General features: G+C 50.4%; 10 protein-coding genes across 10 annotated transcripts; 4 read left to right on the top strand and 6 right to left on the bottom strand.

The window, feature by feature from the left end:
- Nucleotides 1-748: 748 nt before the first annotated feature.
- On the bottom strand, nt 749-2479 carry PENARI_c016G05884 (uncharacterized protein; the record flags this gene model as incomplete). The annotated part of the gene is made up of 4 exons (XM_022634063.1): nt 749-1067; nt 1207-1361; nt 1636-2086; nt 2211-2479. The coding sequence occupies 4 exons, from the start codon at nt 2477-2479 to the stop codon at nt 749-751; spliced, it is 1194 nt and encodes a 397-aa protein (XP_022486097.1).
- A 662-nt stretch (nt 2480-3141) lies between these two features.
- On the bottom strand, nt 3142-3329 carry PENARI_c016G11280 (uncharacterized protein; the record flags this gene model as incomplete). The annotated part of the gene is made up of 2 exons (XM_022634183.1): nt 3142-3215; nt 3272-3329. The coding sequence occupies 2 exons, from the start codon at nt 3327-3329 to the stop codon at nt 3142-3144; spliced, it is 132 nt and encodes a 43-aa protein (XP_022486076.1).
- A 1174-nt stretch (nt 3330-4503) lies between these two features.
- Nucleotides 4504-6753, top strand: PENARI_c016G11751 (DUF3292 domain-containing protein; the record flags this gene model as incomplete). The annotated part of the gene is made up of 5 exons (XM_022634198.1): nt 4504-4782; nt 4850-4978; nt 5116-5627; nt 5684-5911; nt 5964-6753. 5 exons carry the CDS (start codon nt 4504-4506, stop codon nt 6751-6753), a joined length of 1938 nt encoding a protein of 645 aa, XP_022485998.1.
- Nucleotides 6754-8281: 1528 nt separating this feature from the next.
- On the bottom strand, nt 8282-9229 carry PENARI_c016G04061 (SDR family oxidoreductase; the record flags this gene model as incomplete). The annotated part of the gene is made up of 1 exon (XM_022634020.1): nt 8282-9229. One exon carries the CDS (start codon nt 9227-9229, stop codon nt 8282-8284), a length of 948 nt encoding a protein of 315 aa, XP_022486021.1.
- Nucleotides 9230-9752: 523 nt separating this feature from the next.
- PENARI_c016G04950 (putative C6 transcription factor) lies at nt 9753-11889 on the top strand (the record flags this gene model as incomplete). Its single annotated transcript, XM_022634048.1, has 4 exons — nt 9753-9855; nt 9901-10033; nt 10116-11194; nt 11249-11889. 4 exons carry the CDS (start codon nt 9753-9755, stop codon nt 11887-11889), a joined length of 1956 nt encoding a protein of 651 aa, XP_022486036.1.
- Nucleotides 11890-12200: 311 nt separating this feature from the next.
- PENARI_c016G12134 (uncharacterized protein) lies at nt 12201-12990 on the top strand (the record flags this gene model as incomplete). The annotated part of the gene is made up of 3 exons (XM_022634206.1): nt 12201-12283; nt 12502-12623; nt 12740-12990. The coding sequence occupies 3 exons, from the start codon at nt 12201-12203 to the stop codon at nt 12988-12990; spliced, it is 456 nt and encodes a 151-aa protein (XP_022486102.1).
- A 662-nt stretch (nt 12991-13652) lies between these two features.
- Nucleotides 13653-16104, bottom strand: PENARI_c016G10996 (ChAPs family protein; the record flags this gene model as incomplete). Its single annotated transcript, XM_022634177.1, has 7 exons — nt 13653-13820; nt 13876-14250; nt 14305-15245; nt 15298-15578; nt 15629-15753; nt 15819-15954; nt 16082-16104. The coding sequence occupies 7 exons, from the start codon at nt 16102-16104 to the stop codon at nt 13653-13655; spliced, it is 2049 nt and encodes a 682-aa protein (XP_022486022.1).
- A 313-nt stretch (nt 16105-16417) lies between these two features.
- hir3 (putative transcriptional corepressor of histone genes (Hir3)) lies at nt 16418-22592 on the top strand (the record flags this gene model as incomplete). The annotated part of the gene is made up of 5 exons (XM_022634094.1): nt 16418-20697; nt 20750-20972; nt 21024-21179; nt 21236-21532; nt 21585-22592. The coding sequence occupies 5 exons, from the start codon at nt 16418-16420 to the stop codon at nt 22590-22592; spliced, it is 5964 nt and encodes a 1987-aa protein (XP_022486141.1).
- A 370-nt stretch (nt 22593-22962) lies between these two features.
- Nucleotides 22963-25658, bottom strand: PENARI_c016G08493 (uncharacterized protein; the record flags this gene model as incomplete). The annotated part of the gene is made up of 6 exons (XM_022634128.1): nt 22963-23282; nt 23340-23400; nt 23451-23972; nt 24027-24154; nt 24202-25252; nt 25311-25658. The coding sequence occupies 6 exons, from the start codon at nt 25656-25658 to the stop codon at nt 22963-22965; spliced, it is 2430 nt and encodes an 809-aa protein (XP_022486004.1).
- A 496-nt stretch (nt 25659-26154) lies between these two features.
- PENARI_c016G02676 (cytochrome P450) lies at nt 26155-27708 on the bottom strand (the record flags this gene model as incomplete). Its single annotated transcript, XM_022633990.1, has 1 exon — nt 26155-27708. The coding sequence occupies one exon, from the start codon at nt 27706-27708 to the stop codon at nt 26155-26157; it is 1554 nt and encodes a 517-aa protein (XP_022486112.1).
- Nucleotides 27709-27943: the final 235 nt, after the last annotated feature.

Below are 27943 nucleotides of genomic sequence, written 5' to 3'. Positions count from 1 at the left end.
GCAATTCCAGTCTAACCTGGTTAGGTTATTCCGGACTTCAATCCGGCTCGGTGACTGAACTGACGTAACATCCGATGTAGCTCTTCCCAGGTCATTCCATCTTTGCAAGCGCTGGATATCAATACACCTTGGCCAAAAGCTATTGGCAGCTTCGCTGAGTTTCAAATATGTCTTATCTCGGATCCGAGTGCCGCTAGATAGAAGGGCTGGCAGCATCGTACCCAATGGCTGTGACCTAAGTAAATACCGACAGAGATTTCAGTTAATTGAAGCCTTGAGTGTCAAGATGGACATTGTTGGCAGAAAATACACAACTCTAGGGTCTACAGGATGGTCTTTACAAATCCTCTTGCTTGTGAGTCTGACCCTGGTAGTCAACGCATTGGCCCTAGGAACGCCTCAAGCGATTCTAGGAGCTGTGCTATATATAGTCAGTGGGTTTGTAAGTATCTTTGCATTGAAAGATAAAACCTCCCCAAGTCCAGGGCCGAGAAACGTCCTCAGCTATGCAGATATTAAAAGTATCCATATCAGAGGACATTGACAAAAATATAGATCATCAATATTTGAATGTACCTGCAGACATGCTGCAGGTATTTAACACAAATGTGTATCTTTGATAAATTACACGCGAGCTGCGCGTAAGAAGCTGTACAAATCGACTCTCCGTCGTAAACATAAGTTTCCAACCGGTTCAACCAAGCTCAGCAGGCAGCAGGCAGCAGGCGAGTCTTCGATGCATCCACCTCTACTGGAATTGCATGACCTGGAAGTTCCGCCTTGGAGGTATCTGTTGCTGGTTCATAGGGTTCATCAGCGACCGGATTAAATAGCCATTGACCCGTTTTGCGCCTCCAACAATTGTCATGGTCTGCACAATAACGTCTGGGGTCACGTAGGACATGGTGACAGTCTCAGACGCAGCAACAGTAGCGGGTATAATCTGCTGGATTAAGACGCTTGTTGAATCGTAGCATTGTATTGCTGAAAATTCCCCAGTAGAGACGTTAGAAATGCAGGTCTGGGCACTAGCATCGCCGCACGGTATGTAGCCACAAATGTATCCACTGTTGAAGATTAGTCTCTCTTTCTCTATGTGGGAATCTGGGGCTCTCGTGCTCGATACTTTGGACAACACCCTACAACAGCCTCAGTCTCGAGCAAAGCATATTGAAACGAATAGCCTGTATGTCCTCTGCCTGTTACCGAGCATGCAGATATCCATTCTGTGCCACAAAAGACAGGAGGTATGCACTGTTGTCGTAGTACTGCACGACAACAGATAAAGGCTGCACATGAGTTGTGCTTTCATGCCTTTGAAACTTCAGCGCTTTCCAGGAGTTTCGTTTGGTTGAAGAGATCTGTTGACAGATTGCCAGATATGTTTATGTTTGCTTTGTTTGCATAGCAGTTTCGGTCTTCTACCGTTCACCTAACCTTTCAAACCACAGTTGGGCCTTGGTTAGACTTGGCTAGAGTTTAAACCAATCCGCAACTTAGGATGGCAATCCAACGCATATGCTCATTTGGGACTCGACGCTCCCAGTTCAACTCGTTTTGAGCCCCCTTCCATTTCATACACAGATTGTCCGCCAACTCTGCCTTTCTATAAACGACATCACTCGATTTATTTACTGGCAACTCGGCTTCCACTTGCATCCGGCTTGGATGTTCGGGAAGAACCATGTATGGATCTCGCTGCGTTGCATCCCCAAGGCCACCCTCCCGGCGGTTGCGTCGGCGCAGAAGGAAAACCCCCATCGCAACAAACAAAATGACAGCGACGGCCGCCCCGATTCCGATCCCTACGTCGGCGCCTGCTGTCAAGCCAGACGAGTCATGGGTTGCTTCGGCTGCTGCACCTGTGGTGGTCGCAACGGCTGTGGCTGGGGCGTTGCTGAAGTCCGTTGACTGCCAGCGGATCACCACGCCATAAGCATTTATGAGACCATTGGTACCGCTCAACGTCCCGGAGTCCGTCGTTGTGACCGTGGTCGGAGAGGGGGTGGTGGAGATCGTTGTCCAGTAGGTCTGGTCGAACGTTGTGGCGATGTTTGGCCCCGGGGTCCATTGGCAGACTGCGCTACTGTACCATGGGTATAGCTCCTTACTTGAAGGGCGCGTCTAGTACGTATACCCGGATACTCTTGAGGGAAAGGAATGGTCAGTTCCATATAACTCTCGTTTCGGTAGATTCAGGGGTCATTTACACCGGACAACACGTTGCGACTGTTTCTATGGCGTTGCCCATGGGCACAGTGACACTGGCGGCGATGCCATAGCCACTGGGACAAACACCCGGGGAGAAATAGGTGGTCGAGTCCCAGCCGGTTGGGAGACACAGTGAGGGCGTGGTGGGCCCCAGGTTCAAATAGATGGAGCTGCCTGTATTATAGGCGACCCAGAAGTCACTGACACACTGGCTCGGTGGTGTAAAAGTGGTAGTAAGGGGGAGAGGCCCTCCTGTCGTGGATGACATTGTGGATGATTGAGGGATGAGCTAGATGAGCATGAACGCGGATGCTGAGATAAGTAAGAGTATAAATTCTATAAATTCTACGAGCAGCTCACTCCTGCCTCACAGGGGAGTATTGGACATTGCCCCCCTTAACGGGGTGATCTAGGTGGAGAAAGGTGAACCAGAGAGCCAATAATAGTAGTATTGAAGGCTCGCTAGGCACAGCTGGACTCTCTCCCTCCAGCGAATTTCTACTCCCACATGCAACTGCTCCGTATTAAACTCTTTGACAGTCAAGTTGCTTTGAGATGGCATGGGCTGGTTTGGGAACATAACCACCCCTGACCGCTCCACCAAACTACGCTGCGAGAGGGAAAACTACCGCAAGAATCCTCATGAGGCCAGTTGTCACACCCCGGCTCAGTAGCTAGAGGGCCGGGCTATCGATGTGGGCCCTGTAGAGGCAGACATTATCTCGCGTACAGCCCTCACAGTAAGTCTTACAGTAATCCCCTCTTTAGTGACTCTAGGATCAAAACGAGGGCTGTTTCTCTACGTAATGAGCAGTTAGCGCTCTTACGGCGAAATGAACAACGCTCTCTCGCAAACGCCCATCTAGTTGATAAACGTTACCTCACGTAAACTACAGAGGTATCTACCGTGCGGCTCCAACATAGCCGCCTCTACGCCAAGTCGGGCGCATCCATATTGACTCCACTAATGGGAGGCTTAAAACGGCTAAGCGGCCGGTTCTGGCCTGTCATTCACCGTCTCATTGTTATATTAAGTATACATAGAGTTTTATTCCCTTACAGTCAAGAGTACGCTTAATCTTATATTCGGCCTTGCCGTTAATAAGACCGGGGGCCATGGCATATGTTACAGTCCCTGCGCGCCCACATGGCAGGCGCTAAGGCGGTCCTCTTTCCCGTCAACGCTCAATTGCGCTCCCCACAGATATACTTTTGATAACCACTTGGCGGGGTGATCATGATCATTGCTACATCATCATAGAGACGCTACCGATAGAGGCCATACAATAGGCTGGCCTTCTAGCCCATCATGTCTTCGCGCTTTGACTGCGTGAATTGAGATTGCTATTACGCCGCATCTGCGTACTTATTCCATACTCCTCGCTTTGAGGCAAGAGAGTCTCAAGAGATGAGGCTTGACTGAACAATACTCTCTGTAATTAGAACGTGTGTCTGCCTTTAACCACGTTCGTTGTGTGATTATTAAGGACGGTCTAAACGAAGAGAAGCCGAAACAGACCGCGTGGTCCTGGCTGTATAAGCGTCGAACAGACTTAAATGATTTGAAAGAAACATTTAAATATCGGAGGGCTGTGCTTCGTGTATTCGAAACTTTAGCAAAGGAGTGGTAGGTTAAACGAAACCCACCGCGATGATACCGATAAGCTTGTGGCTACAGAACCGGGGATACCGTGAGCTTTAGGGATCCAAGTATAACTTTGGCTCAGAGTTTTCCAAGGTATGGTGGTCGCTCTAGCCTGAACACGAATCAGGGAATTGCAAGAAGGAATGGCATAGCTTTGCGCTTTCTACCTGAATTTCGGCGGAACCCATTGTCCCCCCGAAGATGATTTTAAAGCCCCAATGAGGCATTGAAGCTACCAGGTACCTCCTGGAATTACTATATAGTCTTCTAATAGCGGGGAGTATTTATACGCTAATACGGAAGATCGAGTGGGGTTTAGGTAAATCGATTAAACTCACTAGCGATCTATCACGGACCCGAGCCGTCGTCTAGTGGTTAGAGCTTGCTAGATACTAACCTCATCCGGCATATTTAGTGCCCACGTAGATACAAGATCATATCTCTAAATAAATAATAAAGTGCACTATACACTTAACGTTGTAACATGAATAATAAAGACAGATGACCAAGCGATGAAAGAACAAGATTTTGTTGTGATTGCCACTGCCCTGATCCGCGAGATGACGTCGACTACCCTGTCAACAGGTCCCGCTTCATACATCATCTCGTTCTCACTTTCAACATTCCAACGTCTCCATGTCTTCATAATGTCCACAGCTGATGAAATAAATCCCGCCAACGCTGGCGATGCTACAAGTAAGGCCGACAGCCAAGTCACCGCTGAACCAGCGATCCCCGAAGGCCCAACTGATAGCCATGTGCTGTCCCAAGTCGAACAGGATGAAAAGGGCCTTGCGCAGAAAGCTGGCGACACCGAGGGAATTACCAATATTGGATGGGGTGTCTCACCTAACGTTATTGAAGAGCCTTTAGTCGCTGGGTTGTCAAATGAAGATCTGTGGATGCTCATTAGGCGATTCGACAAGGTGCGCTCTTCGACCATAGTTTCATGCTTTGTTTTCCGAACTAAGATTGGAATCCTTTCTTTTTTAGCAAGTCTACAGAGTCAAAGCTGTGCCTGATGCTCCCCTCCAAAACCTGGATTTAACACGAACGGACGATGATGAATTTTCTCCGGATAAGCTCCGGGCTACGATGGAACGATTCTACATCACAGTCGTCGTGGGCTTAACCAGCTGTATCAAACATATTGCTCGACTTCGATCGTGGAAGGAGCCGCGACGAACGGCGATCTTTGGCACGGCAAGACTCACTTTGAAATGCTAACTTCTTTGGGAACATTATCTGATGTCATACAGGTTTACCTTGCTGCATGGCTTCTCGATCTACTAGCCCCGACCGTGCTAGCGGCTCTACTCGCCCTAGTGGTCTACCCACCATTGCGACCAATAATGTTTCCCCCAGCGCCAATAGCTCTCGTGGACAAAGATACGGGCGGTGTACAAAAGCCGAAAGCAGGAATTCTTGGCTCCCACGACAGCATCACTGGTGCACCGGAGAAATTCAAGGGTGAGGCAGCTGAGCAGGAAGCAAGTAACTTGGTAGCAAGTGTCGCTAGCGTGACCGTGGGCAGCGCAGTCGGGAAGCACGATCAAGGCGTACCCGACGATGCACCCTTTGAAGATGACGTTCCTGATGCTATGGATATTGTTGCCAATACTGCTGATGCACAAAGTGCCGCGCATGGGAAAGTGCCAACTGACACTCATGACAAAACACGACAACCTATGCGACAGGGCGTGATGAACGCTGCGAACTTTGCTATGCAAGTCGTGGGTGATATCACGGATACCTATGAGAGACTAGGAAAGTGAGTGCAAAGCGTGTGCTGTATTATGTGGGTCAGGCTCAAACTTATCGATCTAGTGCTTTATCGGCAACGGCTCCATTCCCTCGGCTGAAGCCTCGTCTACGTCTAGCAGCCGTGCTAGGTCCAGCGTGTCTGCTTTCATTACTGACAACAAGTTATGTTTTGATGAAGGTCTGTACGCTTTTGGCTGGGTTTTCATTCTTCGGGGACCCGGTGATCAGACAAGGAATAAGATATCTGAACCGCCAGTTCCCGAAGTGGCAGAAGATGATAGAGTTGCAGAAGTATATTACTCAAGCCACTACAACTTGTCACATACTGACAGTCGAAATATAGCTCTCTACTCAAAGGCATTCCGACAAACGCCCAGGTGACCGTCACACTTCTCCGCATCGGTGAAGCCAATGCATCACCACTACCACCTCCCCCAACATCACAAGAAAAAGCACACTCGCGTCCAGCCTCATTACACCACGAGGAGCTAAGCCTCGGAGCAACTGATGCAGAAATCAAAGATGCAGCGTTAGTCAAGCCTGATAATGACGACACCCCCGAAACCCATTCCGAGGCAGAGAAGAACCACAAGAAAACACTAGCGTCAAGAGTGCTAGGATTCTTCCGCGGAACGACAGCAAGCGGCGTCGAAAGCAAAAGAGGCATCGACCGCCTACGAGCAGCGGTTGGCTCACGACATGCAAAGAACCGAGTCGGTGTTCTGCGCCAGAAGGGCAAAATGATAACACCCATCGGCCCAGTATCATTTGATGCTCGCCACAAAGGGAAACGCGGCACAGCGGTTATAGACTCGACGAAGGAGCCCGCACTTCTCTACTTCACAACAGACATACCGCAGAACGGAGACATAGAACTAGAACATCGAAAGGCTGGATCCGTTCTGTTTACCATGCCCGTTTCTGATATCCAGGAAATGAGGAAACTGGGTGGACTGGGGTGGAAGGGGAAATTGGTTGTTGGGTGGGCGCTTGGTAGTAAAGAGGTTGTTGATGGGTTGCTTCTTACTGGGAAGAAGCCTGGGCAGACGTATCAGCTTACGGCTATGGGGACGAGAGATCAATTATTCAATCGGCTTATTGCTATCGATGGACAGGTTTGGGCTAGCTGTTGACTTTTATGGACAGGATGCATGCTAAAACGATACCAGGTTTGGAGGTAATTTCCCAGCGTTTCTCTTCTTGAGGGCAATTATGTACAGTGGACTTGGACATTTGTGTTATTGAATGTACAGAGCGGGCTTTTATTTTTCAGTAAACCTTACTGGCATTCATGAAAGGAAAGAAAAGGCAAGATTCCGGGGAATCTGCCGTGTGTGAGGAAATACCAGAAGCTCACTTTGATCAGACATCAAATTGGACCCTTTTTAATATGACAAGATACACGGGGAATCTTCATCACCCTGGAAGTGATCCGCAAAATGGGAGGTCTGAAATTGAGCTCTGCTAAATATATCAGGCTCGAAACTAGCAAGCAGAGGTTACTTATAATATCTCCCATAACAGGTGCCATGATGCGTGGTATTGATTTTCGGCCCCTTGAAGATCGTTCTTGATATTTGCTCTAGGAAGATGTCACGGAAGATACCCCATTCCAAGGACCCGTAAACTTCTGCTACGCTCAATTGCCAAGGCCTCCTCTTGGGGACTTGTTCTCAGCTGGAAGCTGCTAGCTTTGGTTGACACTGTGTCACATTCGAACGGATCTTGACGATAGGTTCGATAGCGCTATTAGAGCCTATATCACTTGGTACACCAAGACGTTTTGTACTTGGCGTTGTTCTGGGCAGAGACATAAAAGAGCAGGAAATCTCATATTAAATCTCAAATCTACTCATCCCAAATCCAAATCCAAATCCAATAACCCACTATATTATACTATTGTAGCAATCTAAAACCACAACAAAAATGCACCTCACCAAAACCTTCTCCCTCATCTCTCTCAGCACTAACACTCTCTAATTCAAGATTCACGCTTTCTCGGAAGATGACTGCAAAGGCGGCGCCCAAGAAGTCAATGTCTGGGACAACACTTGCAGAGATACAAATGCGCTCAAGACACGCTCTTCCCGGTACCCGTGTATGGAGCTCATAGCCAGAGAGCTACCTTCTCGGCATATAGTTTTATTCCGATAATCTTCCTGAGGAGCCCAAGAATTGGTGGGCTGATGGTGGGAGTGATACGTTTTTGGAGGATGCTTGTATTACTTTGGGATATGGGCCGCGAGCCTATGGGTCTCATCCGGCTTGATTTGGGGTTGTTGAGACTATGTGGTGAGGTAAGTTGTTCTCTATGTTCTCTTGATTGATGTGGAAGTATCTAATGTTTGTATAGTGAGAATGAATGCGAGTGGGATATGTCCGCTAGGCTGGGATGGTTTTACCCCTTGTCTATATCTGAATTCTTATGCTGTGTCTCATTCTGGTGGGCCAGATATTATCAGCACTTAGGTATTTAACATGTATTTAACATGGCACTTGAAAAGGGTGCGCTTGAACTGTAATGTATGTGGACTAATCGTATATGAGTTGAAATAGAAACGTGAATCTTGGATGGAACCTCAACCGCGGAGAAATAGGTCGCGGAGGACTTCATTCCGTTTCATTTTCAGAAATTCATTGAACTATCGATACATGATTCTTTCACTCCAATCCCTTCTTATAATCCCTCACGGTCTGCTCAAATGATTCGTCACGCTTGAAGCCCAAGGAGATAGCCTGAGTATTATCGAACTGTGTCGGCCAAGACTTTAGAATCGGAATCACTGCAGGATCCTCCTTTTCCGCGAGAAGTGCCAATGCATCCTTGCCACCCACCTTCTCCAATGCATCCATCATGCCCTGAACGGTGACACAAATGCCGGGTACATTGATCTGGCGAATATGCAGGGGAACCGAGTCGGCAGGAAGACGGAGCGTAATAAGAAGATTCTGCACCAGTGTCTTGGGAGAGCAGAGCCAGGACTTGAACTGGCGGTCTTCAATAGGAATGATACACTTCTTGCCGTCGAGAGGCTCCCGGATCATACCCGACAAAAATGAAGACGCCGCAGCGGTCGGTGCACCAGGGCGAACGGAGATGGTAGGGAATCGCAACGTAAATCCGGTAATAAATTTGCGACGAGTATATTCATTCACCAGAGTCTCACAGACGAGCTTCTCCGCACCGTAGGAGGATTCCGGGGTCGGGATGACGCTGTCGGTGACAATCTCTGGCAAGGGTTGACCGTAGACAGCCTGACTGGAGGAGTAGATGACCCGCACGCCCGGGCAAGTATGTCGCAGTGCTTCGAGCAAGTTGCGTGTCGCATCAATGTTGACGCTCATGCCTAGGTCGAAGTTGGCTTCGGAGCCTGACGACATGATTCCGTGGAAGGCATAGACGGCATCCAGAGAGGAGTCGACGATATCCTTTGCTCCTGTTAGGAGATCTGCTTTGACGGCAGTTGCATTCTGGGGATATTGCACGCCTGTGGGAATTGGCGGTTGGTTAATATCGGTCAATGTGAGGCGGTAGGTTGGGTCGTTCAATAGTTCCTTTGCGAGCAGTTGGCCGATGAAGCCGGCAGCGCCGGTGATGAGGATATGCATTGTGAAGATGTTAACTGGAAGTCAGGAATAACGGAGAAAGAGTATTATTGTAGGTGAAATTGTCGCAGCGCATTTCTCTCCGCATTCGCATCAAGTCCGAGACGATCTTTGGAGGGTCCTCCGCACCGGACTTGGGCCGGTGGACTCCAGGGCTGTCAGGTCCTGGAGCATTCGGGATGCATGGAATCACTGTATGAGTGATAGACTACACAACGGTCATGTCATTTAGACATCAAGTGCATGGGAACGAGAAGTATTCCTAATTGCCAGATACAAACAAAGTAGAGAAGTTGGAGTCAGTGCCACTCAGCCTTGAATTTCGGGCAAGTCGAACCCGGGCACCTCTTTCTGTTGAGACCTCTTCCTCTGTTTCCTCTGTTTCCTCCGTAAACTCCCAATATCCCGATATCTGAATTGTTGTATTCCTTGAATCCTCCCTCGGACCAGCTCAACTCGACTCCGAGCTTCCCCCACTCCCCAGATTTCGCCCCCTACGCATGCCCGGAGCATCACCGACTTCCCCATGGAGGCCTCTACTCCACTGAAACGGTCTGCCGATGACGACTTGGAGTCTCCCCGAGAGAGCAATCGTCGGTCTGTGCCCAAGATTTCCAAAGCTCGTGCCTGTGAGTCTTCCCTACACTGTCCCCGACTTTGTTAACTCGGACCAGGCGCCGAGTGTAAGCGCCATAAGATTCGCTGTGAGTTCCGACCGGGCGAGACAACCTGTACGAAATGTATCCGCAGCGGTATCAAGTGCGTCGTGAACGACTTTTCGCAGAAATTCGTCGACGATGATGGGATGTACGTGCGCTCCCCTCGGACCCCGCTCCAACCGCTCAATATGGAAGCTCCCAGGGCACTTGCTAATCCAATACTGGTATAGATGGAAATCCCAGGCGAATGCGACAATGCATCAGCTGCAGGCAGCTGTCTCGCACCTCTTGCGACAGGGTGGACTGCCCGAGCTCTCAACATATCCTTCCGGGGACAGTCAGAATGGCCCCAGTCCCGCTGCTTCGCACCATGCTCAGCGTCCCTCGATTGATAGGTCGCAGACACATACCAGTCATCAGGAGGGGCCGGGGGTAGTCATGGATGTCACTCGGGAACCGTCGCCAGAGCAGGACCTCCAGAACCCAGAATTGGTGCCGGCCCCCATGCGCAGCTTATACGAAGTGACCAAACTACGGAATCTGAGAAATAATCATGTCGAGGCACCCAAGCAGACATTGCTAGAGGAGGATTTCATCTCGCGCGGGTTAATTTCGCTCCATGAAGCGGAGGAATTATTCGCCTACTTCAGCCGCACCATGAACCAGCTACTCTGGGGTGGGATAATTCTAGTCCATCGCGATCTAACATCGGTCCGTCGCGCTTCGACGTTGCTCTCCGCTGCCGTTTTGACTGTCGCAGCACTTCACATTCCGAATCGCACTGAGACGTTGAACCGGTGCTATGGCGAGTATGTCTCGCTCGTATCCACTATGGCCCTTACGCGAGCCCACACGTTGGATGATATCCGTGGGCTTTGTGTGGGCGCATTTTGGCTGTCAGAGTTGAGCTGGAAGCTATCTGGCCATGCAGTGCGAATCGCGACCGAGATGGGCCTTCATCAGAGTTACCAGCGCCTGACCCGCGGACACACGGATCAGTATGAGCGCGCCCAGCTCTGGTACTTGCTTTATGTCTGCGATCATCATTTTAGTATTGCCTACGGTCGGCCACCCGTGATCCACGAGGATGTAGTCATTCGCAACTATGAGACCTTTCTCGCGCTGCCCATGGTCGTGCCAGGAGACATTCGGCTTCTAGCTCAAGTGGCCCTATTTATGATTCTGACCGAGGCTTATCGCATGTTCGGTAGCGATACTGAACAAGCGTTGACTGAGGAGGATTTTGGACAGTTGCGCGTATACAACGTTGCGGTTGACCAGTGGCGGCTCCTTTGGCAACCTCGATCTGGTAAGTGATCCAATGCGTTTCATTGATTATTGCTGAATCTAACACGCCTTCCAGCTGATAGCGCCTATGTGCGGACTTATCCCTCGAAAGGAGTGGTGCTACACTATCATTTTGCCAAATTCCAACTGAACTCGCTTTCCCTCCGAGCGCTGTCCCCATCCAATTCCCCGGTATTTTCTATGGATCGCAAAGAATCCGCCAACATCGCGATTTCATCAGCGATGGCATGTCTCAATATGGTACTCGAGGAGCCCGATATCCGGGATGCGATAGTCGGCGTTCCCATCTTTACTCACACTATGGTTACATTCTCTGCCGTGTTCCTATTGAAGGTCGCCATCAACTGGAACACATCATACCTCAGTATCAACGCTCGCCAAATCCGACGACTAGTCGAGCGCGTGATCGAGCTTATGAACTGCGTCTCTGCAGGCGAACGACATCTAACCCGCCACATCGCGCGCGGTTTGGGTAAGATGCTTGAGCGCTTCGACTCGTGGGAGGCAGCCTGGCAATTCCGAGGGAGCGATGAGACAGCCGTCGAAGGACGCGAAGTGCCCGGAGGCGCGAACGCCATGGCGCAGGGATTCCCTCCGCCGGACTTAATTTATGGCATGGTCGGCACGTACGGATTCGGTCTTGACGAGAATCTGCTTGACCCGAGCATGGCGGATTTCGAATTCCTGACACAATGAGAGAGCAAAGAAAAAGCACAGAATACCCCAGAGTGACATGAAATGAATACCACGGAATGTAGCAAGAATCCCACTGGCGACACGCACCCATCTGCCACGCACCGAACTCCACTGTAAGCTGTCAACTAACCCTAACCCATGTCGTCACCGTCACCTCCGCTTATGCCCCCTCTCCCTTGGTTCGACCCCCTTCCCTCAGCTTGGAGCTACGCTCTTTCTCTCTCCTTTCTCCTATATATTCCTTCCCCCCAGGGCCTGCCTTCTCGTACTATAATTCTCCCTCTATACTTCCACCTCCTTAATTCCTCACCATGACATCCACCCGCAAGAGAGGTCGTGAACCCGAGGAGGAGCTCCAAGCCCTTCCTAGTGATGAAAGCGAAGAGGAAGAAGAGTGAGTCTCCAAGTTCTAGTTCCATTCTCCTTCCACTCCCAATTACGGGTCCAATTCTTCTCCTCGACCTTTGCGCCAACACCGCGCGCATCCTTTTACCGCAATTCAATGCAACTACAAGTCACGCGCCAATCGCGACACCCTAACAACCTACTCTATTTATCACGCGCAACCCTTGAATCCAATTCACGCAATACTAACCCGGCACCCGAACACAGGTATGAAGACTCCGAACCCGAACTAGAGGAAGGAAGCGACGACGACGAAGAAGCGGAAGAATCTGCCTCAGCCTCAGACGATGAAGAAGAAGAGGAAGAAGAGGAAGCCACCAAAGCCCCAGGTATGACTTCCACGTTCAATTCTTCAAACCCGACCCCAAATCCTAGTCCTATCATATCATCTAATATCGTATATCCATTCCTCGCAACGCGCTAACAATATACCCATCAACACCAGGCCCAGCACCAAAGAAGCGAAAAACCGCACCTGCAGTCGTTGACGATGATGAAGGCGTCGAAGTCGCACGGAACGGTGACGGCGGCGAAGGTGAAGACGAGGAACCTGCTGCCGAGGAAGGAGAGGAAGAACCAGTCGATGTGACAGCTGAGAAGAGTGGTCCTGCGGCTGCGGCTGCCAAGGCTAAGGGTGGTGATGTTCCCAAGGAATCAGATCTTCCTGAGACTGAGGCGGTTGAGAACGATGAGTAGGGGTGGGTTTAGTGGTAATTCACTGTGTTGTTGTTGTTGTTGTTATTGTAAAATGGCTCCCTTGATTTGGATGTATGAGTTATAATAGGAATGTATTGGATTGCTTTAAGATATGGTTTATCTACATGTATCATCGCTGGATCAAGGTTAGGGCTTCTGTGGATCTTATTGTAGATGGTGTTATAGACAGAGCTCGACTAGTTCTTGCTAGTGACCAATCCCGTCTGTTTTTCCTACGGACTGGGGCATGGCGCATATCAAGCGTTGGTATAGTCTATGTGACTGGTTGATTATCATTTGTCTCCATGCTCTCCACTGAGGCAGTTCTTAGATTGTTGAACTCGCGTTGGACCTAGAGGTACCTGTACATAACCCAGAGGGCAATAGTAATGTGTGAATTCTAATGATGGACCCGCTATGATGCACTTTCGAGTAACCGATCAAAAAATTGATAGGAAATATATACTCTAAGAAAAACTACCTAGTAACAATCGATTTGACAAGAGGAATGGAGAAAAAAAGGTGTCATCAATCAAGGATGGTCATTAACCCTGCCTGCGCCCGCTTTCTATCTTGACATCGACATCCAGGAAGAAATTAACACTATGGCCTCGTAAAAGCTAAGCGATCTCTCGTCCTTATTTTGTTCGATCGCGCGTAACTTAGGTATCGCTGCCGCTGCTGCGGAACGTCGCGCAGAGCTGGCAGTACTGGTGTGTGAGGTCGAGGACGGGTTGGGGGAGGTTAGTGGCTTGCACGATGCTGCGGACCTTGACAGCACCTTCATCCTCGATGAGCTTGCGGACGAGGAATAAGAGCTCGGGCGAGAACTGGAAATGCTTAGCTATGGATAACCAAGGTTATTTGCAGAGGAGAGAAACATACCTCAGAATACCAGCGATATTGCCAGGCGATGAGACGGATGAGTGCGCCGAGCATGCCTCGCGTGTCATTTCGCTGCTCGTAGAGCTTCAACACCCCGCGCATGGCCTTTGGTGAGAAGCGGGTGGCCAGACAGCTCTGATAAGCCTCGATACTCTCGTCAAAGTGGTGCAGTCGCTCTGCGAGTTCACCAAGAATCTCCCACTCGGTCGCGGACTTCTTGTATTCCATCGCTTGTTGGCGGAACTGGGCCATCTCGGTTCTCCAGATGGTGTAGATGCGGAGGTCCTCATAGAGGACCATGAAGAGGTTATCGAGCCATCTTTCACATAGACGTTTGTTGCGGAATTGTGTGTATGCGGCGTGTGCTGGGTCGGGCTGCGAGATGAATAGTCAGTATGTAATCAATACGTCCATGTTGTGTGCACTTACATCCTCGTTGCCAGATTTGACGACCTCTGAAGCCACCGTCTGCTCAGGTCTTTCGAGAGGGCTCTGGTTGTGGTTTACATCCCCGTCTCCATTGGGGGTTTCTTCTGTGGATTGGACCGGGCTAGGTCCCTTCACTGAACCAGTGTCGTCCTCCTGCTCAGCACTATCTCCATTGATCTCGGCCTCTAGTGACTGAGCAGGTTTGGGGACATGTTGCCGCTCAACACGGTATTCCTCTTCCATCACGAACACCTCGCTGCGGACCTTCAGGAGTTGGTCCCAACCGATTGCAGCGGCAATCTTTGTTAGAAGGTTGTACGCCTTCAAAAAGGTACCCTGGTAACCAGCAGCATGGATCTTCCGAAGAGAAGGGTGAACAAAGTCATGGGGGTCACCCTGCTTGGGCTGGCCCTCGTCGATTTCATCGAGGATGCTTTCGGCGAGAATCGGAAGCATGATACGTGATGGTTGGGGCATGCGAGGTGTGTCCTTGTCCTGATATGTGAACATCGGACAGGAGTTGAGAGTCAGCAGCGCTAGGTCCCACTGTTCCATACCGACATATACTTCCGCCAGACGAGCCCATGTGCTGAATTCGCTCGGGGCAGCGGTCACGGCCCGCTTGGCACATTCAAGCGCCATATCGCCTTCGCCCTTGCTCTGGCAGAAGTTTGCCTGGCAGTCTAGCAAAGCATAATCCATTGGCACATCTTGTAGGGCATCGTACATTAGTCGCACCGCTTGTACTTCCTCGTCTGCCATAATCTGTACACGAGCGAGCAGAGACGAGACCTCCACATCCTTTGTGCGGAGCTTTTCGAAGAGGTTGATTCCGGATGTGTATCGACCAGTGGTGTGGATGTACTTGAGGACGCCTGATGTAAGGTGGTTGCTCACGGTGTTGGGGACTTGTGTCTCGGGATCGGAGCTCAGCTGGCGTCCTGCGCATTGTCAGTAACGGGTACAACGAACGGGCTATAGAGTGGTGTGTACCTAGGAAGAAAAGTTTCTCGGCGGCATCCAAGAACTTATGTTCCATCTCTGTATTTGTCACTGGGTTGAATCGTCGGACTCCGACAATCTTCTTGACAGCATCTCCACTTCCGTCATCGGCGTAAAGGTAGGCTCTTAGCACAGCGCAAAGGAACGTTTCAAGCCAGAGGGCTTCAGTTGCAACTCGCTTGTCACCCCGCTCGTCGATGCAGTAGCTCTCTAAGCTTCCGGGGATCTTGACTTCAACACGCATGTCGAGGTGGGAGAAGGCATTGTAGCAGCTATATAGATATCAGCATATATTGACCGCTGTAGCGATTGTGAGACTGACCAGTAGATTCCTGATACCACTTTGTGTGTCTTATCGAGGGGAGAGAATGTGAGGGTGTTCACGTAGGCGGCTAAGCTTGCGGACGAGGAAGCATCGATTCCGGTGACATGATGATAAACGCCGGTCTGTTATAGATGGAAATGAGTCAATTATTTGCATGGATCGTATCATATCAAAGGCATAAGTGTACCTGGCGAGTTGAATTGGAATTGGCCTTGGGTTGCTTGACCAAATATACCAAGTCTGGGGGGCCTAATTCCCGCAAGCTCTGCAGAGATTCTGTTCGCGCATCAACGGCAACAAAGATATCCTCCTCCTCGTGGATTCTAAGTAGTGTTCACAAGGTCAGTCACGATTCCTTCAATTTGCGCAGCTGCAGCTGTCGCCCATTTGGGACAATTGGCATGCGTGCGCAGCCCGGGGAACACGTAAACGGAGACAGGAGCAACATACTCAGGGACAGCGGGCGCGACCATGGCGCCTGCACAAGCGCGGTGAAAGTAATGAGGGTATCTGGAATAAAATAGGCTGAGCAAAGTGAAAAAAATCCAGGGGGTGCACTGAGGGGTGAAAGTGATCCTGGACTACAATTGTACTATTACCCCAAAGGAAGGTGTCAGGCCATAAGGCATGCAGGCATTCAGGCACTCAGGCCACACACACCTTCCCCGATGTGGTCAACGCGTGATAACGTGTCTGATAACCAATCCCGCATTTAAGGGTTTCCTGGGATGTCGCCCTTCTTTCGACTATCTGGTATATAAGATCGAATGACCCCGAGCTCGCATCATGTCGAGCTGGGTCGCATTGAATGTTGAGCCCGATGAGGCTGTCGAAGAGGAGGTTGACGATACCAAGGAGCTCCAGATCGAGGAAGCTCTGAAGCTATACCACAATGCTTTGAAACTACACGCGCAAGGCCCAGAGTTCTATTCCCAGGCAGCCGAGGCATACGAAGCTCTTCTCAATTCCGAGATCTTTAAATACCCAGAGTCCGTCTCCGATTTCAAAAGGGGCGCATTCGAGGATGCGCAGACCCAAGAGACCTCTGATGAAGCCACAGAACCGATCGGCGAGTTCAATGTCAACGACTCTACCTCCAGTCTATTCCAGACCCTTTACCTCTCCTACAAAAACCACGGCAAATACGTTCTCGATGCGGTACAAGAATCCATACGAACAGCACCGAAGACGCCCGAATCCGAGAAAGAAGCACAAAAGAAGTTGGTGGAGGCGTCAAGGAAAGCGCTGCAATCCTTCGGAGATGCCTTGGAGCGAGATGACTCTGATCTGAATCTCTGGAGGCAAAGCGCGAGACTCAGCGGTGCCTTGCAGAGCCATCGCTTGTCGCGGTACTGCTTGGAGAGCGTACTAGCAGATGATGACAATCGCCTGGAATTGCGGCCAGAGCAGCTCGGCCTGGAGGAAATATTTGCAGAGCAACGCCTTCGAAGCACACTAGAGGCCCTTTTCGACAAGTTGTCTGCTTCGCAGATTCCCGTCAAAAGACCCAAGAAAGCTCTGTTGAAGTATTTAAGACGGCACGAGGATCCTTACCCAAGTTTACCTACGATTCCCGCCGATTTACAGAACATCGATTCATCCAAAGGACCCCTCGCAATACATACTTCCATCAGGTATATTACACCCGCAGCACCAACTTGGGAGTCGGTTGGAAAGGCACTTCTCCAAGCCCTCGAAGACGACGATGAGGCGTCACTTTCCGCAGTTCCGAGTCGGTCAATTGGCATTGTTTTACCAACACGAGGCTCTCAGGCTCCTGGCACGCCAACCACAAAGCCAGAGGACGTGGAGATGAAGAGTGAAGACAATGAGCATGAGAAAAGAGCCGGAAATGACGAGAGCAGCGGAGAAATGCTTCAAACAACTGAGCATGAGACGAGAATCGAAGAACCCGAACCTGAACCCGAGAAGACCAAGGAGCCCACAGAACCAGTCGAGGAACACTCAACTATCGACCAGAGCGCAGAGAAGCAATTGATGGACTCATTAGAACGCCAATCAGCACAACCTCCTGATCAACAGGCTGAAAATGATGAGACAAATCCCGAGGAGCTTGACCCGAGCTCTGCAGCGGCTGCTCGCAAAAGATCGTCTGCATCAGCTGCCAACGAGGAGCCAGAGGGAGGTCGAATGAAGAGCAGACGGACACGTGCCCGAGAATCAAATGCCGACGCTCTGGTAGTTCCTGAGGAAATCGCCTTCGACCAGGAAAAGTACTACGAAAACCGCCTCGAGATTTTCGTCAATGCCGATGATTGGATGTTCAGCACGCTTGATTCTCTGTTTTCGAAAGTCGGAATCGAAGCACTGGGGAGCATTGCAAGCATAAGAGCAAAGTGCTCGACAAGTGAATCAACTGATACACCCGAAGACCTTGAAACACGGTTGTTCCAGGATTTCCGGGGTCTCATCAAGACATGGGACGACGAAAAGTCTCGTTTGATGCAACAGAAGGATGAACATTCACCCTTGAAGAAGGATATACACGGTACGAGCAAATCGGGCTTGGCTGTATTCCTTGAACACTCACGCAAGGGTGTCCGGAAACCAATTGTTGCGGAAGATCTTCCCGCTGGGGAGCATCTCTATGACTTCTCTGACTCCATCAACAGTGAATTGCGACACCCCCATGACACCTCTTTTCAGTGGCTCAAGTGCCTTCTGATGCCAAACTTTGGTCGAGAAACCCCAGAATGGTCGACTGCGAAGTCGGCATACAGGCTTTTTTTGTGGCCGAAGGAACTGAAGAATACTGTGGTGGATCTCTTGCTCCGCGAGGATGAGTTCATATACAAGAGGTCTGGTGAACTGATTGCCGACCTTGAACGCCGAATGCTTGACGCAAGCAGTGAAGCCCCTTTTGAATATAAGGCCAGCGACTTTTTCGAGCTTGAGATGGTACAGTCCATCTATGAACTTCATTTGGATATCTTCGCTTCAGTTGAAACTCTAGGCAGCAAGACAGGACAGGAGACACGACTCGCACAACGCGACAGGCTGGGTCGTTGGGGCATGCTAGCTCGATCATCCGTGGATCATTTTGTCGACAACGGGCCGTCTGGTGATTGCCAAAAAGACATCACTCTCCGTCATCTGTGGGCATCCGTATTCCATATCAACCTTGCCGGGGAGGCAGAACGGGAGCATATTTTGCTTTGTCTCCAAGACCTGAAGCAAATCCTCCACACCCTTGGCAATCCAGACGCCAGCCTCATCAACAACTCCACCATGTCCGAACTGTCTGTGGCTGTGATAGACCAAGAGGTGCTGAAGCTCAAGTGCATGGACTTCTTTGCCAAGGTCTTCAACTCGGACTCGGAAGATCCTGTGTCCCTCATCGAGGCAATTGAGCCCATTCTTGAGCCCTCGTCGATTGAGTATGCAGAAGCACCATCGGAGAACGACATGAATCATCCAACATCACACCTCAGCGAAATGGCTGCCTTCTTAGACCGCGGAGATGCTACATTGCGCCTATTTCTGTGGCGCAGGCTCCAGGAGGCATACCAAGCCATTGACTACCCGCCCAAAGTCGTCTCATGCTATCTGCGAAGCATCGAAGTGGTGATGACAGAACTTGAGGCCACGAAACACAGCGAAGAAACAAGTCGACACCGTCAGGTATCTCTGCTCAGCTGGCTCAAGGCTCTGGATGGCATCGTGGCCAAGGCCATACCACTTATTCTTGAAGAGTCGGACATGGCCTACGAATGTTTCGACCAAGAACATCTTCAAGCATCGATGTCTGCAGTATCCCGCCTTGCTAGACTGTTGCACAGCTTTGTTCTATATGAAGATTCTGTGCGGGTCGGGCAAACTTCTGGTCGTGACCTCCGAGCATCATTAACGAAGTCGCTTGAAAACTTTAAGGACAGGATGCGAGAGCTATACGTTCGCTGCTGGATTCTACAGTACACCCTTTTCATGGAGGCAATCGCTCAGAACAAAGAGCTTTTCGACGACGCACTCGAAGATCGGATTCACTTCCTTCGTTCCGTCCACAATGCATTGGGCGTCCGATCAATGTGCAGGTACTCGCAGAAGAAATTCCTGAAACTTGTCAAGGCTGAGCTCTTCGGTCTTGAGACGAAAGGGGACTATGAATTCGATGTGTGCCAAATCCTTTACGATCTGCACGGCATCAAGTTTTCTCCATTCGATGGAACCATGGATCACGGGTGCCCTCCGGAGAAGCTGGATCGCCCTACAGCTATCATGATGATCGACTTTGTTTTGCAGCAGGCAAACAAGATGAACATGAAGGACTTGTCAAAGTCCGAATTGAAGACGACGATCGAAAAGATGCAGCAAGCAATTGGTCCCGCCGCGAAGTCTTCGTCGCAAGCACCGCAGCTGACTTTCAATCGTCGGATTGTCAATGCCTATCTTAAAGCCGCACTCAACCCATCCAATCTTCTCCGGGCCGTTCAAGGTATTACAGAGCTTTCGACAACTGTGGTTCTAACCGAGAATGCAAAGATTGCTGCTAAAGGATGGTTCTTCCTTCTTGGCCATGCCGCTTTGACCAAGTTCCGTTCTCAAAAGCGTCTCAGCCCTGGTTCAACAAGCGAGCTTGATGATGCCATCAGCTTCTTCAGACAGGACTTGGATCATGGATCAGGGAGGTGGGAAACCTGGTTCAGACTCGCTCAGGCATACGATTCCAAGCTGGATGAAGATATTACATGGACAGCGGACAAAATCAACAACAACCGCGCGGATCTAGCAACACTCCAGCGGAACGCCATCCATTGTTATGCAATGGCCGTTTCAACGGCAATCCGGACCGCAGAGCCAACGGCAGAGACGAGAGCCCTGATGTCGGATCTCTACTCCGACTTTGGTATTCGTCTGTACTCATCCTCTCGTGAACCGTTGTCCATGGGTGCCTTTAGCGTGGAAGGTTTCCCTCGTCATTTCAGCAGCGAAGAGAGTCAACAGATGTACAAGGGGCAGCCTTTCAAGGAAATGTCGGAGTACTCGGTGTGGAACTTTGCCAGCAACCTTCTCAAACGGGCAGCCGTTGACAAGTCGAAACGATGGATGTAAGTGAGAGCCTGTGATGTTGCAAATGTTCAACAACGCTAACATGAACAGGACCCATTATACGCTTGCCAAGTGTCTCTGGAAGATGTACAACAGCGACGACTCTCTTAGGACGAGTTCAAAACGGGTCGAGATGCAAGAGGTGCTGGACGCTCTGTTCGATGCCATCAACGCACTCCCACAGCGAAGAGACTCGCGCTCTGATCCGATCTTCGAGCCGCACTTCAAACTGTTTTCTTTTGTGCACAAGCTTGTCCTTCGCGGAAAGATGACGGTTAGTGACATTCCTTTTGGGTTGAGTAATGTTTACTGACAATTGCATCAGCCTGCCGAAGGAGGCAAAGCCCTACTCGCAACCCCCTGGGCCAGAAAGGTTGATGTTCCCGAGAATATGGATGCATGGAAATCATACATGATGGAAGTTCTTCGAAAGTTCAAGAGTGCCGATAAGTCCAACTGGCATCATCGAATGGGCGTGAAGGTATACCTCCATTTCGCTGGCTGTTCTCAGCGGTTCACACAATTGACAATCCCTAGGCTGCCCATTTGGTTTACGATGGTCAACCAAACCCAGTTGCTGCGATTGCTGCCAAGCAGGAATTGTCCCAGATTTTCACCAAGACACTCACCATCCAAGTCTGGCGACCTGAATTCGAACGTCCGGGTAGACATTTCGTCTACACCACACGATATGTGTACTTTTTCGTCGGCTTGCTTGATCAATTAGATGATCGCGCAAGCTTGGATCAACTGTTGCGTCGCGTGAGAAAGAAGCAGGGCGATTTCCTCAATCATACCAAGCTGTGGGAGGATATTTGCCTGAACTATGCAAAGGTGAGACAGGACCAACCCATAATATGGCCCCTCCAATACTAACCAATTCTAGCTCATCCGCCGCGCAGCAATGATCAACGAAGGACATGAAGAAGGCGTATTCAAACCAATCGGCTGGGAAGAATTTTCCACCAAAACAGCTCGCCTGGAAAGCTTAACCCAACTGTCCACAGACAGCCAACCCCTCCTAGAATTACTCCGTGATGCCCTGGAACTTAAGAAGCTGAACAACAACCTGATGAAAATCACCATGTTCGAGGATCTGATCGCAGACCTCTACGCCCGAGTCTACGAAGTCAACATGCCCCAACTAATCGAGCAAGTCAACGACGAGAACAAAGAGAAAATGAAAGTCGACCACCTCCTCATGGCAGGCGAAGCTTCCGCCGAGACTTCAGCGCCACCTACCCCCCTCCCCGCTTCTGATACCCCCGCGCCGCGCGGCCGTACTAAGGGTATTGCCCGCCGCGACATCCAGAAACGGGCCGATACAATTGTTAACACGAAGCTTGCTCCCCGTGCTCCCGCGAGCAAATTCACCGCTCCGGGAGAGACGGACCCGCCTTCTACGCCGCATGGTGCGTCGATGCCAGGCGCGGCCTCGACTCCTGCTATCCGCGTCCCGGGCAAACCGCTTCCCGCGAATGGAGATGGAGCTGCTGGGCAGAAGGATCCGAATGGGGAGCATGACAGTGCTGACGAGAGTGATGTTGGTGAAGACGAAGATGGGACGATGATCGATGAGGGGAATTCGACGCTTTTCCCTGCTGTTACTGACGCGGAGGAAGGTGGTAGTGGGGATGAGGGGGCTGATGAGGGTGATGGGGAAGATGATGAGAATGAGGGTGGCGAAGGGGATGGTGGCGGTGATGGTGATCCTGCTGCTACGGAAGGGGAGGGTGACGGTGATGAAGATGAGGAAATGCAGGATGAAGAGACGAAGGGCAATCTCACTGCTGAGCAGTCTGCTAATGAGACGGAGACTGAGCCTTTCGCTGGCAAGGATGTTGCGTCTAAGGGCGACCCTGACGCAATGGATATTACACCTTCTGAATCCTGATGGACTCGGGGCTATATTTCAATTGTGTTTTGCTTTTTACTTTCTTCGGATATTCATGGCGCTGCGGTTAATTATCTCCGGCTATATTACAGCTGGATGCTGGCGTTGAGAGATAGGACATCAGGATTGTTGCCTTACGAGCTGGCATGTACAATATTCACAACAACGTTATCCAAAAGATTGGTATTCTTACTTGCAAAACGAAGTATCATTCAATATTCCAACAAACAATGGCTCCCAAAACGCCTAGTCCGAGGGATATCATTGCCCATAGCCAACCAATCCAAACATCCGGTAGTTAAATTCTGTATCTTGAACTGGGTGAGAAGAAGGATAAATCGTAACAGTCGTGTCAACAAATCGGGAAAATTTAGATGTCCTCCTCGGGGGCGAGATCCCATTTGCGTGTGCCCATTTTCCTGTGTTTCTTGATAGGGGATGCTCCAGGGGACGGAGGAGCAAACATGGTATCAGCAAGTTTCAACTGATCCATGCGTTGCAATGCATTCTCGATGTCGCTTTCGCGGCTCAAGAGATTAGCACGAGCGGGAGTAGCGTTCTTGGCCCTGGGCTTTCTGGTCGGAGATTGGGAGTGCATCTCACGCTCGATAGCGGCGAGTCTGCGACGGAGATCGTCATTTTCTTGCTCAAGCTCTTCCATCCGTGCATTTGAGTTTGGGTCTTCAAATACTGTAGGTGGAAGTTAGTCTGATGATTCAAGCCCAAAATTCACATGAGACAACTTACTCTGGAATCCACGGGAAACCAGCTCGACCTTCTTGTCGATATGCTCATCATTGCGGCCGAGCTGAGAAGTATTAGCGTATGACATATACCAAATATTTCTTGAGTACCAACCTGCTCATCCCAAGCATTTTGCCAACGGCGCCTCTCCTCTTCCATCTTTTCATCCATCTCTGCCCAGCATTCTTCGCGTACGTCTTGCTCAATCATGAGACATCTTTCTTCAGTCGCCCTTAGTCTTGCTTCAATCTCGGACCGTGCAATTTCCTCTTCAGCTAGTTTGACAGCAAGGCCGTGGCAATCACGGGTAAGACGTGTGATCTCACCAGCTGCTCTTTCGAGCTCCTCTGCTGCCCCATCACGCACAGAAGCACGGCCACTAACTGAGCGGTGGCTCCCAGATGCAGAAATAATAGACTCAGTGATTGAGGGCGCTCTCGGCACGGTAACCTCACGAGCCAGTGCGGAGTAGCGCAATATTTGAGAAGTGGCATTGAAATCACCCAGAGGGTCAGCAGTGACAATCATAATAGCCTTTTGGGGATATTGTCCCCGAGACATTTGATGGGGCGAAGGGAAAGAGTTTGAGAACAGGAGTTCGGTCAACTTGCACTGGCGGTAAGGAACGAGCGCGGTCTAAAATGAATCAGTCATGGCCCAGATGGTATTAACCAAAGTCCTAAGACATACTTTCATGCCATCTTGGATGTTGCTTTGCATCTGTAAGCACTGGCCGAGATACATCAAACTCTCGTTAATCTTGCCAGCTTCAGCGAGTGTGGCACCCGCTGTCTTGGCCGTTCTGGCGCGCTCAGAGCCTAGATGTGTCAGTAAAAACCAGGATATGCAGACCAAATATACTCACCAGCCAAATCAACAACGGTAAGAGCGTTTCCTACCCAGTTGGCCTCACCAGTACGCTTAGAGAAGGTACGCTTCTTGACTTCCAGGGAGAAGAAACCATGACTCCGAGAGCTAACACTATTCATTCCGGTGCCGGTAACCTTTCGTTCCGTCAAACCAACATCCAAGATAGCCAATGCTTCTTCGTAGGTGCCGCAAGCAATCTTTCGCAGCCCTGCGACTAATTTGCGGTCAGGTGAGCCTTCGGTTGGCTTGAAAAGCAGGGGACGTCGTCGATCCTTTTGGTTGTTGCCGCGGGACATGGTTCCTTGGCCTGGGACAATTGCAGGGGATAGGAGATCAAAGATTCGATCGTTGTACACTTCATACATGGATACCAAAACGACGAAGTCGGCATTGGAGTCCATGTCCACCGAGAGGTGACTCATGTCGGGAAGTCGAGGAAGCGTGCCTTGTCGTTCACGAATGTTGCGGCGGGGGAAGTTCAAGGCGGGAGCAGGTTCCTTTAAAACATAAAGTCGTGATTTAGCTAATTGCGATTCAAAAACGTTGGAGTGGGTGTAGGGCAGGGGGTTGTAAAGTGCCGAGGTAACGGGTCCAGTGTGCTCGGGTGAGTCCTGGCCTAGGGCAGCTCGCGCAGTGTGATGGAGACGGTTTATCAGGGCTGCGTCCACCTTGCGAGGGCTTCCAGGTTTACTCCGTGGTCTCGGGAGACACGAGCTAGGTGGGTTTGGTCGCGGGGTTGACGGTCCATGAGGGGAGTTTAGGGCAAGAGGGCTTCGTACCGTCAATGGCGTGTTTGCACGAGATGGGCTCATGGGTGTTTGTGCTCTTGAACTGCGTCCGGTGGATTCGCCATAAACAGCTTCCAAAAAGGTCTGGGCCGAGAACAGTTGGGCTTCAGACACATCCGTAGCAGCCAGCGATGCAAGCATGATGGGGGTAATGCTTCCATCATCGGTTTTGACGGTGGGTTCTAGGGAGCGGAAGATGACATCGAGCGCCATTTGGGTCATTCCTCGTTCGGTCTTGGATCCTAGAATCGTGTGGCTCTGTATTTCTCCAGTTATTAGCTTCGCTGTTGTGCCACACCTTTATTTGATGCCAGACCTTTCCACTTCCTGTCACACCTAGTGTGGCAACCAGTCCATCTCGGTTCTCCTTCAACACTCCCCGTATGATAGGCTCCATGCCAGTGTCGTGGAAGACATCTAATTGCGAGGCAGCCTCCTCGAAGACTTTGGTAAACCCAAACTTCTCCACGGCCCGCTTTCGGGTATCATTCGGAGGTTGGAGAGTGATGTGCGTCGGCACTGCGGGGACAATTTCTGCGTCATCCTGCGATGTCTCTGGGGGCTCAACTGCAAGGAAACGCTCTGATTCGTCTTTCTGGGCAATCGGAGGTCGTAGTCGAAGAAATACCTGGAAAAGCGACGCCTGTGGCTGTTTCGGCAACATTTTGCTGATTATGAGAACGTTGAAGTCGAAGATACAGAAATCAAAACAGGCAAACGCTGCGAAGCCGACGTTCCAGAACATCCACAGATCGACAGGGCGCATACCGCTTTGGGTCATATGTTGCCCGGACAACCACATCACGTGCATATGCATTTACGCGCGATTTTTCAGCCTCAAATAACTGTTCGCATATTATAAAAGCAATTATTGGTCTCTTAACGGATGCCTGCATGCTCAGGGTTGTTGTAAACCTCCACAGCGTGCAGCCTCAATTGCTGAGCTCGTGGATGTCTAAATTTTACCCGGCTCCCTCACCTGCAGCCGATATCTGATCTCTCTCTATATATATCTGATACCAAAGATAAAGGTTGAAATTGAAAGACCTATCTTCAACATGAAACTCGTAGGATAGGGTCAAGAGACCATTGGGCCTTCTTCCCAAACCATGCATCATCAACGCTCGAAAGTGCATCCATTTCGCTCCATACGCTCTGATCTAATCCAACTCCCTCCTCCAAATCTTCAATGGCATCGGACCAGGACTCAGATTGGTAGTCTCCGGGATGGGAGGATCCCAATCTGGTGATGGCAAAGCAAACTCAAAACGATGGACTAGAGAAGCAAGCAGGACAGTCTGCTCAAGGTAGCTAATATTGCGACCGATACATCCTCTCGCTCCAGTACTGAACGGAACGAAAAAAGGCTGCAATGCTTTGCCTTCATCTCCCAGCCATCGCTCCGGCTTGTAGGCGTCGTGGTCGCGGAAGATAGTCTCTTGGTGATGAACGACGTAAGCTGACATGCTGACAGAAGTGTCACCAGCAATATAATCATCGAGAATTGGAGCTCCCTGGGCAGGCGTCCGGCGAGGAAGTCCGAAGATCACAGGAGGGAGCATGCGCAAGCTCTCGTCTATGCAAGCTCGAAGATAAGGCAAGTTTTTGACCTTGGCATAGGGCGCGATGACCTCATCCTCATCCATGACATCGTCTAGCTCTTCCCGGACCTGTTTCATACACTTCGGGTTCTTTAGCAGAAAGAAGAGGGTGTTCCGGAGTGAGATTGCTGTTGTGTCATGGCCAGCATTCATCATGATGCTGATCTCAGCGACAATTTCGCCCCATTCCATATTATGAGGCGACCCGCTCTTGTCCTGCATCATCGCGCCAAAGAAGTCATCCAACGTCTCGCCTGCCAGGTATCGCTTCAGGCGTGTAGTCGCACGGTTATAGATGATGCCGTTCCAATCGTCATCCAGTTTCCACATGCGGTCATAGTTCGACGACACCATCTTACTCACTCGGGAGAAGGTCTTAAACCAATCATAGGCCCAGACCAGCTGGTACGAGACTCGACCTGTAGCAGCATGGCATTCCCGGAACGAGACCTCTTTGACGGTCCCGTCTTTCTTCTCAGATTTCACCTTGTCGGATCCCTCGTCTAGAAATCCTAGGTCTTCACTGAGCCCAATGCTCGCAATGGCCGCGGCCGTGAACAACACAGTCCAGTTGCGGTAGTCGACAGTCAGGTGTTCTTTCCGGGGAAGCTGATTTGGAGGCAACGGATCGGTACACCGGGCATCAAATGCTTTGATGAGTTTACCGCTCACCTCTGCCACCTTAAACTCCCAATCCTCCAGGTTTTTGAGCGCATAAGCGCTAGACAAGATCTTTCTCTTTCGGGAATGATCTTGCTTGTCGACGACATCTGCGAGATGCGAGTGCGAGCCTGAGGTCTCGGAGTAAAATCGGTCTTTGATACATCCTGTACCGTGGCCATAGATGTCTTTGATGGCTTGTGGGTCGGAGTAAGACAGTGCGTTGGGTCCGATTCGCAGAACAGGATGTTTCGTGTGAGCCTCGAAGAGTGTCCGAGAGCGAAATCCTTTGTTTGCTTCATAAAGGAAGGGCAAATCCGATACCCCAGACAAGACGTAAGCATTCGGAAACTTCCTTAGGTTCTTTGGATCATAGAAGTATGTGATCACAGGCACTACCAGGTAGTACACCAGCGCGAATAGCGTCAGCGCGCCTAGTACGAGGACGTACATTGTGCAAGTGAAAGTGTGAATATGAATTGGATGACATTCTCATGGATCTGGCTTTCTGATATAGATCTTCGACATGGATTAGGTGATGAAGGAGGGGTGACGATGTTCAGACGAACGTGGAAATATACTGGCGAAAGTTGACACATCGGGTTAGCGTCGGCGTAGTCGTCCGAATTAGGAAATGATCTATAGACTTGCGCAGTTGAGATTTGGAGGTCATTTCCCCCGCATTTGA

Source organism: Penicillium arizonense (genome assembly GCF_001773325.1).
Source record: "Penicillium arizonense strain CBS 141311 chromosome Unknown PENARI_contig016, whole genome shotgun sequence".
Taxonomy (NCBI): Eukaryota; Fungi; Ascomycota; class Eurotiomycetes; order Eurotiales; family Aspergillaceae; genus Penicillium; species Penicillium arizonense.
This window is presented reverse-complemented; position numbering and strand designations above follow the sequence as displayed.